The sequence below is a fragment of the Monopterus albus genome, unplaced genomic scaffold, assembly GCF_001952655.1.
Source record: "Monopterus albus unplaced genomic scaffold, M_albus_1.0 scaffold209.1, whole genome shotgun sequence".
Taxonomy (NCBI): domain Eukaryota; kingdom Metazoa; phylum Chordata; class Actinopteri; order Synbranchiformes; family Synbranchidae; genus Monopterus; species Monopterus albus.
Genome location: NW_018128089.1, coordinates 1,561,929 through 1,570,094, shown reverse-complemented (window position 1 = coordinate 1,570,094; position 8,166 = coordinate 1,561,929). Strand labels below are relative to the sequence as shown.

Sequence of the window (8,166 nt, the reverse complement as noted above, 5' to 3'; positions counted from 1 at the left end):
TGCTGCCCCCGCGACCCGGTCCCGGATAAGCGGAGGAAAAAGGATGGATGGAAAACAGATTTCAGCGATTAATTCTCACCACAGTTGCCGAGTCTGCCAATTGACTCATTGATAAATACTCGCAACAGTTGCAGTGTTCAGATACAGTTTACCTTTTGTGTAAAAATATTGCCGTCACGTCTGTAGTTCTTTCTGTGTGCTGTGTTTGTTTAAAGTGTGTCCTGGACCTGTTGTTGTGTTTCCTGTCTGCAGGCCTACGCTCAGTTTGCAGGAGCACCTCTCAAACTTCGTAAGATCTCCAACCCCTGGAGGAGTCCAAGCGGTGAGACATGTGCACTTTTGGTTCCCGCAGTTTCACTCAGTAACACATGATGATGATGATGATGCCGTTTTTTTTTTCTCCAAAGGTTCTCTTCCTGCTCTAAGGATCAATCAGAAAGAAACTCTGTCCCGACCCTCTGACATCATCATTCACCTCAGAAAACAGGTAACATCCTCCTGGACTTGTGTGTGTGTGGAGGCTCTGTCTGTGCAGCCGAGGGGAAAAACTCAAAACAACAGGAGCATAGACTGTATGTAAAGATGGACGACGCATCACCACTTCCTGCCACTAGGCAACAGTGAAGTCAAAATACAGTATCTCCAATACAGGGGTGGCCATCTTGGTTGTGTGATGCATTTTGCAGCCAGATTCTGTGCAGTAGAAGTGAGTGGAGTGAAAGCATCAAGCTGCTAGTCAAAGCTGTCAGTCATCTGAAACACACCTCTCTTTACATCATCAAATAACTTGAAATTGACCACTTGTAGTTTGGCCCTATGACCTTTACTGCAACTAGCCACCAGGGGCAATCGGCTTGTGCACCTTCACATTCTCCATCTTTCATACAGTCTGGTCCAGAGCTGGTGATGTTCATGCCTGTCTGCAGAATCAGCTGCTCTCTCTAACTCTAGATGACAAATGTGACCTGCTCATGTTTAGTATGTGACAGTGTGAAAGTGAGAGCCGCCCTTCGTCTCTGACAGTTTGCTGAGGTAGATCTGTGAAACAGCAGCCGGCCGTACTGTGGCATTTGAATCTCCTTCAGCTGGAGCTTTCCTACAGCTTGGCCTCCTCCAACCCACATTCCCCTGAGCAGAAGTCGCATCTATGAGCTAAACGCTGCCCTCTGCCTTCATCCAGCAGCTGGAAGACATTACCCAACATGCTCTGTGCCTCCACACTGCGGTAGGTTAGTCAGAAACCATAAAGACAGGGGAGCTGCTGAAGAAGCTGAGAGGAGAGAGCTGCTGGCTCCATGCTCGGCTGCAGATTAACTCACTCTTCTTCTTCATGTTTTCCAGTCAGACTGTCCAGCTTCCACTGCAGTCAGGTCCCAGCTCGGCAGCTGCTGTGTCACTTCTTTGTCCAATGAAAACCTTAAAACCAAGGCTGATGTTCCTGCTCCACAGAGAATAAACTGGAGCTAGATAAAAATACCACATTCTGATTGACACATTCTTGTTTGATTCGGTTACTGATTCTTGAAATCCTGAGAGTGACGTTTGTGTTTGAGCCTTTCCTCGGTAAACATCAAATCAAATCAAAATGTGTTCATATAGCACTTTAAAACAACAGCATGTTGACCAAAGTGCTTCACAGATATGAATAACAGGATGCATAAAACAATAGATTAAAATAGAGTAGAGAATAAGAATAACAATCACAGGCGATAACAAAATGGGTAAACTCCACTAAGAATCATAGCCCAGAGTTTTATGAAGATCTAAACTCTGACAGGCCTGAGACAGATCTAAAATGGGTGGGGAGGTCCAGAGTCTCTGGGTCGCTACCAAGAAAGCGACACTTCCCCATCAGCATTGTTTAAGACTGGGAACAGAGCTATTGGGGGTCTGTGCTACTGCACAAGTTCAGTGAGGTATCCTGGGGCCATTTCTTGCTGTCATCTGCGTGGATGTGAAAGGAATACTCATGTTTCTCCAGCACAGACCCAAGTGGTAGCATATACAAAGTAAAAAGACCTGGTCCAAGAGAAGACCCCTGGGGAACACCACAGGTTAGTGGGGAGGGGAGGAGGAGCACTGTCTGATATAACCTTCAAAGCTCCTTCCATCTGAAAAGACAGAGCCGTTTTAGACCAGCACTTTGTAACCCAGCATAGTATGCAAGCCGAGATAACAAAATTTCATGGTCCACTGTCTCAAATGCTGCAGTAAAATCTAAGAGTAGCAAAACAATCTGCAGCATCAAGGGATAAAAGAAGCTTTGAGGCCTCCACCAGTTTGGGCAGGTCAGCAGGGTTTTTGACCTCCACTGCAGCTGATGTGTACATTGACACAGACATTATGTGTACAGAGGTCACTTGTTGTAAGTGGGTCGGTTTGGGCTGCGTGGTGTGTTCACTGTCGACTTAGTGGAAAACAAGTTGTTTCTGTGTGCACAGAAAGGTTTTTTTAAGCTGTAAGGCAGTGGTTCTCAGCCTGTTTTGGGTGAATGCCCCCTTACATCAGGTTGAAGCCTCTTGATTACCCCACCTCTCACTCCCACACCCAACACTAGCTTAGCTGCCATGCACACACACTGGATGTTTTCATTCACTAAGACTAATGGAACTGTCTTGGTGTCAAGACTTTGTGGGTCGTTCTTAAATTCCCAGGACCTTGAACTTCGACACCCACTTGTTACACAACATCCATGTTTTGCTCCAGCTCTCAGTATGACGAAGCCTGAATCCAGCACATCTGACTACAGGACCATGAATCGGGCCCTGGTCCACTACTCTTGATTGCAGCTGTGCACGCTGGCCCAGACTTGACCCATCTAATGCCAAGTGGAGCTGACTGAAGTCTGAAAACCAAATCCAGCATCCAAATGCTAGATGACAAGTCAAAATAAAAAGTATTTGTGATTACTGAGCAGGTCGACTTCACGTCCACATCACACACTAATCTTTTGATCAGTTAATGTTCAAAATATTGAGTAGAGTAATGCTGAAAATATGAATTGTACCTTTTAAACAAAATATCACAAAGTAAATGTTGTAACAAACTGAGCAGGTTTATCTCCAGATGAACAGCATGAAATCTTCTGTGCAGGTGGAAACAAGAAAACGATAACCACATTAACATGCTGTTTCATCAGCTGGTTTGTCGAGGTCTTCAACAATACGATGTTTTATTTCTAAATGAAGTGTGCCGCAGCAGCTGGATGCCACGTGCTTCCTTCAGACTGACTCAGTACTGAGGACACAGGGAAGCTGTTCAAACAGCTTTGCGTATGCAGCTGGAACCTGAGTCACTGGTTTTACTGGTGACCTCCTGAGCTGACGTCACAGCTGATTTAGAGTGATCTCACCCTATCACTGTATGTGTTCCTTCACGGTGTTGACCTCTGTTTCCTAGTCAGAGTGACGTCTGTGTACAGCCCAGCACTGCAGGGAAAGTTTGTCTGAGCACAAACGGGCACCTTGTACACATGCACATATGACCATGATTTGAGCCATCACCCATATTCTGGAAGCTGACCTGGTGTAATGAACAGCTTAGATAAGGGTCATATGCAGGATATAACTTCATATACAACTTCAGCACATGTATGTTTTTCACCAGCTGTAGTTTTCATTCACCGTCCACCTTCTGGACAAAAAAGACTCAGTGTGTCTGAAGCACACAGACTGTTCCCGTCACCTTTACAGATGCATCATACACCCAGGTTTCCCCGTGGCCAAGCAGCAGGTCAGCTGTGTGTGTCAGGAGCTGTTCACTCAACAAAAGTCTGATGTGTGTTTCTCAGAAATTCAATGCAGACTATGACCTGTCAGCCAAGGAAGGAGCCGACAGCCTGGCCTTCATCTCTCTGATGGAGGAGAAACTCGTGCCTGCGCTGGTAAGAGACGAGTGATTTCGACCGTAAAACGTACACATGTCGGATGCTAAAAGACAGACAGCTTTACTTGAGTTGAGTATGGGTCATATGTTTTTAGATCTATGCGTTCTGGATCGAGCCAAAGAACTACGTGGACGTGACTCGCCGCTGGTACGCCGAGCACCTGCCGTTCCCGCTGAACTTTTTCCTGCCTGGACGAATGCAGCGGCAGCAGCTTGAGAAACTGCGACTGCTGCGAGGAGACGAGAGCTTGGAGGCCGGAGAGGAGCTGGAGAAGGAGGTGAGTCGTCTTTTCCCCTGAAATTTACCTCCTCAGTGTGAAGTAACAAACTGCCTGTGTGCGTGTGTTGTGTTGCTCTGATTTTTGTCTGACTTGTAGCAACATGTCGCAGTTTTCAGTTTGTAGGGCGATACTGTTTCCATGTGTTCAAGCTGCTCCTTAAAGTGGTTGGAACAAATCTGCAGGGAGGGAAAATTCTCCTCAGTGAATCTTTCTGTTGGAAAACTGCTGGTGTGGAACGTTCTGTCCACTTTGGGAAAAGGTCAGAGGTCAGACAGCGTCCTGGGGAAGGGTGTTGGAGAAGGATTTGTTCCTGTTGGCAAGAAAAGCCTTCAGAAGGCCGACTTTTCTGGAAGGAGGGAAAACTGAAGGTGACGTGTAATCTTTCTTCTGTGCTGACTGGAGTTAGACACCTTCAGCTCAGGTCCACAACATCAAACACATCATTACAGTAGAGAAGTTTGTTCAGTCACTGTTGAGCTGGGTCCAGGGTGGAATTTTGGAAGAAGGAGGGACAATGGTTGGGAAACAGAATTAGTGAAAAGAAAAAGGTGGATGCTGGAGCCTAGGGGGATCATGTGAGTCTAAAACCTGGATCTTGGCTGTTGACCTCGGTCTGTGTCGCTTAGACACAACGTGAGCCGTGTTTTACTGTTGGTCTCTGTGTTTCAGCTGTACCGTGATGCTGCAGAGTGTATGAACCTGCTGTCCCAGCGACTCAGCTCACACAAGTTCTTCTTTGGAGACTCGTAAGTTCATTCAGACTCCTAGCAAATCAAATCTATTTTGTTTATATAGCCCTTAAAAACAACATCCAGTTGACCAAAGTACTTTACATAGGCAGAATAAAATCATAATACATAACTAAAATAAAATAAATGGGTTCAGTGCAAAAAAAATAAAATAACACAATAACTCAGACACACAGATGACACCTGTGCAACTAGTACCGAGTCTTTCAGGTCTTACATGCAGCAGAGCTCAGTTAAAGACAAGTGAACGCCCCGGAGTCCATTCTCTGCTTGTGATCCAACAGACTGTCAGTCACTCAGTTGTGTGAAGCATGTGGGTCAAGTCAGAGACCCTCAGCCACTCTTCAGGTGTGAATGACCATCCAGAGCAAACCACCTGAGCCCCGCAGCAGTCAGAAGTGAAGAAGCCTGTGAGGAGGGGCAGACAGTCTTGACTGGTACTCTACAGTGTATGCTTTACATGTCCTGCCAACAAACAGAGCAACAGACCACCAGGAGCAGATTTTTTTTACCTCTTTAAACACTTCAGTGCCTCAGACTAAGTAAAGCACAACCAACAGGGCCAGCTACTGTGAAGGTTGTCTGAAATTATAATCAGGCCTAACTGCATAAATAAAATGGGCCGACAGTATAAAGCAACTTAATGAAAATCCCTGAATTTGCTAAGACCATGTTGTATTTAACAGTATAAGATGTACCTAGTTCATTTATTTACAGTGACTTCTGATTTATGCCAGAAAGAAAAACAGTGTAAAATGTCTTAAAATCCGTATAAAACTGTGCCTACAAGTGGTTTGATCTGCTGCCTGACCTTTCACCTGCAGGCCTTCGTCTCTGGATGCCTACGTGTTTGGTCACCTGGCACCCATCCTGAAGTCCAAACTGCCCAATGGGAAACTGCAGCAGCATCTGAAGTCCCTCGACAACCTGACTGACTTCTGCACCAACATCTTGCTGCTGTACTTCCCCCGAGATGGCCGAGGTGAGGCGACTAACCCTGATACGGGGCATCAGGCTTACTGGACATCAGAGCCAGTGAAATGATCTGCTGCAGAAACTGCAGAGGCCTTTGGGTTCACACTTCAGCATGCAAATAACGTCCTACAATCCGTCTGCAGGCTTCAAACAGTCATTTGAAGGGTTTTACATAAGTTTTGTCCAGTTTGAGTCCAGCTGCATTTTGTGTCACTGAGCCCTTCTGGAGTGAGCCTCATTTGTCTGCAAAAGGTTTGTTTAACATCACAGACGTCATGTAAATTGTGTTGCTAAGCAGTCTGATCACTGAAGGTGTTACACATACACACAGTGGTCTACACAGTAGCTCTGTTGGCCCAGAGAGGCTCTAAACAGACACAAACTTATACAAATATACCATTATTAATTGATTTATCATATAAATAGATAGACTGGATGTTTGTTGTCACAAACTGTTTGTCAGGCAGAAGTGGGAACACATGAGAAGAGATTTATGGCCTCATGTATAAGAGCTCTCAGACGTTTCCCTGTGTCTCATTGATGGTTTTACTTCATGGTACAGCAGCTGACATGAATCTGACGTCCTCCATGTTTTGTTTCAGAGAGCTCCAGTCAGAAGACATCCTCGCAACCTGAAGGTGGAGACTTCGATCATGTCCCCAACAAGCGCAGGAAGCAGTTCCTGTCGGTCCTGGTGGCACTGGGCGCCATGCTGAGCTACGCTCTGCTGACCGGCATGGTGTCCATCCAGCATGTCCAGCAAGGGGCGCTGGAGGAGCCACCAGACCTGCAGACCATCGGATCCCATGAGGATGAAGGAGATGACTGAGGAGGACAGACACAGGGCATCAGGACGGAAGTGTTCAAGAAGTAATACCAGACTCTCGGCAAAGAAAACCCCAGCAGACGTATCGGTGTGAAATACAAAGACTAATCAGATTTATTAATAACCCAGCAGCCAGGCAGTGGGCGGAGGCGTTGCTGGTTTCTGTGCAGAAAGTAATGACCAGATAATTCTGTCTTTCGGTGGAGGAGCATCATTTAAATCAGAGCCTTGTTTTGTTTTGGTTTCAGTCTAGTCATTTTTAAACTGCTCTGTGGACTCAGCTTTTCTTTACGGCTAAATGAATTTGCTAAATTTCCCCAGGTTTGTTGTGAAGCAGGTTTTCCTGAGTTCTCCTGTCACGTCAGCTTTGCTGATGTTCAGAAACGGACACAGTTATCTTCTGAACTGTTCCAACATAGCCATCTCATGCCAGTAATAATAATAAATCTATAGACTAAATAACCAGACTGCTCATTTTCTCAGCTGCTGACTGAAGTCAGCTGATCCTTTCCATCACTCTGCTGGCCTGTTGTCATGTGACTTGGCAGAACAATCTCTGATTGGCTGGCAGTGACAAGGACAGGCAGAAGAAGAAGACAGAGCCCAGGACTGTCACTAAACAGGAGAAGGAGGATGTGACAGTTTGGCATCAGCCTGTTAATTGACCTGCTTCTGCACTTTCATCTGACTCTATAAAACATTCAGCATCGCAGCTTGTGTTATCCTCACAGTGCACATTCCTAAACATGTGTTAGTGTGCAACCCCACGACTTATTTATAACTATATTAACTTTGTTTCTACAGGACATTTCAGGCAGTAAAATCAGATGTTTAACATGAAATAAAACGAACAAAATGAAGTCATGCCCCTAATATCAGTACCAAAGAATAGCAAAAGCAAATAACATGACAGGAAATAATAAATGACAGAAGGTTATTTCCCTGATGTCTGAGTGAAAAACACTGCTCTCTAATGAGGACCTGGCAGCTCTCGAGCCAGACGAGATTAGCTTCATGTCTCACACTCGCTTCTTAAAATGGAGGTTGACCTGTGAAGAGAGGCTAAAACTGTGTGGCCGGTGTGATCTGGCCTTTTAATGTTAAAAAGCCAAGCAGTTGTGTCCGTGACATAATTTTGTTGAAAACAGAGAATACCAGAAATCTGACAGACGGGATGAATGTGTGTGTGGAAGTTCACATCAGGACCAGAGACGGAAGTCCTGCTGTGGAAGATGCTCCTCAGCTCAGAGTAGCTTGGCCAGAGGACTGAGGCTTCTGCTGCATCTTTTACATTTGGAGACCTCAGTGGTCTTGGAAAGTCTGTGGATTTTGGATGACTAAAGATAAAGATTTTCCTTTTAGTCGGTTGTATGATGCCAATACCTCAGACTGTGTTCTGTGTGTTTTTCCATAAAGTGGCGTGCTACTGCTGAACTGAGCTGCTGTGTTC

The 8,166-nt window shown here is 45.6% G+C and overlaps 1 protein-coding gene across 1 annotated transcript in view; it reads left to right on the top strand.

The window, feature by feature from the left end:
• mtx1a (metaxin 1a) overlaps nt 1-8,150 on the top strand; it is a 16,153-nt gene extending 8,003 nt beyond the window's left edge. The window contains exons 2-8 of the mRNA XM_020618822.1: nt 253-322; nt 408-487; nt 3,791-3,883; nt 3,981-4,163; nt 4,836-4,912; nt 5,740-5,897; nt 6,493-8,150. Of these exons, the coding sequence (XP_020474478.1) occupies nt 253-322; nt 408-487; nt 3,791-3,883; nt 3,981-4,163; nt 4,836-4,912; nt 5,740-5,897; nt 6,493-6,719 (888 nt within the window). The 3' untranslated portion in view covers nt 6,720-8,150. The remainder of the gene's footprint in view (nt 1-252; nt 323-407; nt 488-3,790; nt 3,884-3,980; nt 4,164-4,835; nt 4,913-5,739; nt 5,898-6,492) is intronic.
• The last annotated feature ends 16 nt before the right edge of the window (nt 8,151-8,166 follow it).